General features: G+C 37.3%; 1 protein-coding gene across 1 annotated transcript, besides 10 other annotated features; it reads left to right on the top strand.

Moving 5' to 3' along the window:
* Positions 1-766, top strand: Tc00.1047053477079.10 (protein kinase, putative; the record flags this gene model as incomplete). The annotated part of the gene is made up of 1 exon (XM_797482.1): positions 1-766. A coding segment is annotated over one exon (766 nt), but the record flags the coding sequence as incomplete, so codon positions are not given.
* Positions 1-1,945: a sequence feature (heterozygous, Esmeraldo-like haplotype).
* Positions 915-969: a sequence feature (T-rich).
* Positions 1,157-1,226: a microsatellite.
* Positions 1,242-1,266: a microsatellite.
* Positions 1,310-1,332: a microsatellite.
* Positions 1,368-1,397: a microsatellite.
* Positions 1,468-1,548: a microsatellite.
* Positions 1,603-1,632: a microsatellite.
* Positions 1,660-1,739: a sequence feature (A-rich).
* Positions 1,758-1,784: a sequence feature (AT_rich).

Below are 1,945 nucleotides of genomic sequence, written 5' to 3'. Positions count from 1 at the left end.
CGTGATTGAGACATTTTGCCGACGCAACAAGGACCGCTCAGCGATGGTGCCATACGAAACCGTACGGGATGCTATCTCACAAGGGGATCCAAACCATCTTGTTTGTCTCGCGGATTTTGGTCTCTCCGTTGCTTTGAAACCGCCCAATGGATGGGATAATTCGAATGAGTCAAGTGAATCTAAGTTGTTGTTGAAGAGTCTAATCGGAAAGAAAAGAGAGTTCCCTGTAGAAAAACCAGGTACCGTCACAAATCTGCGGGGTACAATGGTTCAAACTCGTGAATATCGTGCCCCTGAGATTATCATTGGTTTAGATTTTAACACACGCACCGATTTATGGAGCGTTGGCTGTATGGTGTTTGAAATTATTACTGGTGACTTTCTTATGGATCCAAAGCGTCGCACAAAGAACGAGCGTATGATGGACGTTGAGCACCTGGCAATGATGATGCAACTACTTGGGCCTATTCCTGATGAGATCATTCGTCTTCGTACACGACGAGATCCAAAACGTCCTCCGCCACGTTATATTCATCGTTATTTTAACGAGAGTGGTCGGTTCATTTACTCCGAGAAGTATCGGCTTTACCCGCGACGACATCTAGATAGGGAATTAGAAACATTTCTGCCTACGGCTGAAGCTCAAGGGGCTGCCGATTTCATTATGCATTGCTTGTCGTCATACGATCCGTCAAGGCGCCCAGCCGTGCATGATATGTTGGCCCATCAGTGGCTGTCGGATGTCATGGGGCAGCGGAAGTGTTGAGCGTCTCTCTCTTTCTCCTCGTCTCTTCTCTTCTCGTTGCTGTTGCGTTCTCTCTATCGCCGAGTATGAATTGGTCATGTAGTGAGGGGGACTGCGACGGGGTTGGGGTGGGGAAATGGGAAGGTACAACGACAATAACAAAATACGGAAAAGAAAAAAAAAAAAAAACAATACAACAACAACACGGAAAAAAAAAAAAAAAAGAGTGTAAAAAGAATTTAAAATGAAGCAATATATATATATATATGGGTGGAAAAACTTCAAAACAGAAGCAATTAGAAAGAACTAAAACAACCGCAGAGGGTGCGTTTGTGTGTGGGGAGGTGGGGTGGATGCTGAAATATATTTTAATCCGCAGTGGTCTTCTGTGGGAGCTGTGTTGGTGCATTATATATGTATGTATGTATGTATATTGTTAGATATATATTTATATGTATATATTTATACATATTATACGTATGTATTGATGAGTTGGGTGTGTGTGTGTGTGTGTGTTGTGTTTAGGGGCATATCACTGGAGAAATGAATGAAGAAATCCCCCACAAAAAAAGAAAAAAAAAAAAAAAGAGATTGATATGAGGGGAGAAGTGGCCCCGAAGCCTTTTTTTTTTTTTCTTTATTTTCTTTTTTTGGGGGAATTTTCTGTTTTTCACATCCTCCTCGCAACACTATCGGCTTTGTTGTATCGTCCATAAATATTGTATATATATATATATATATATATATATATATATATTATATATTATATTATATTATATATATATATTTATATTTATATGTATGCTTGCGTGCGTGTGTGATGAATTCCATGTCACTTACGTACTCAACGTTTTTTGTATATATTTATATATATATTATATATATATGTTTTTACCTTTTATTTTTCATAAATCTTTTTTTTTTTTCCCTTTTATTTTCTGTTTTCCATGTCTTTTTTTTTTTTTTTTTTTTCTTTTTTTCTGTTTGTTTGTTTGTGTTTGTGTTAAATGTCAATTTAATTAAATTTTTTTTTTTTTTTCTGCGGTTTTTTGTCTTTATTATTATTATTGCGCCACACCCACAGAAACATGTTGTATCGGCCTACGTTAGTTATGCTTGTGCGTTAATGCGGCAGTTCATCTTTTTTTTTTTTTTTTTTTCTTAATTGTTAAAAACTCCCTCTTTTATGCGTGAGGCACG

Source organism: Trypanosoma cruzi, genomic scaffold, assembly GCF_000209065.1.
Source record: "Trypanosoma cruzi strain CL Brener 1047053516721 genomic scaffold, whole genome shotgun sequence".
In the NCBI taxonomy this organism is placed as follows: domain Eukaryota; phylum Euglenozoa; class Kinetoplastea; order Trypanosomatida; family Trypanosomatidae; genus Trypanosoma; species Trypanosoma cruzi.
Note: the sequence above shows the minus strand (reverse complement) of the source record. Positions and strands in the feature narration are given on the sequence as shown.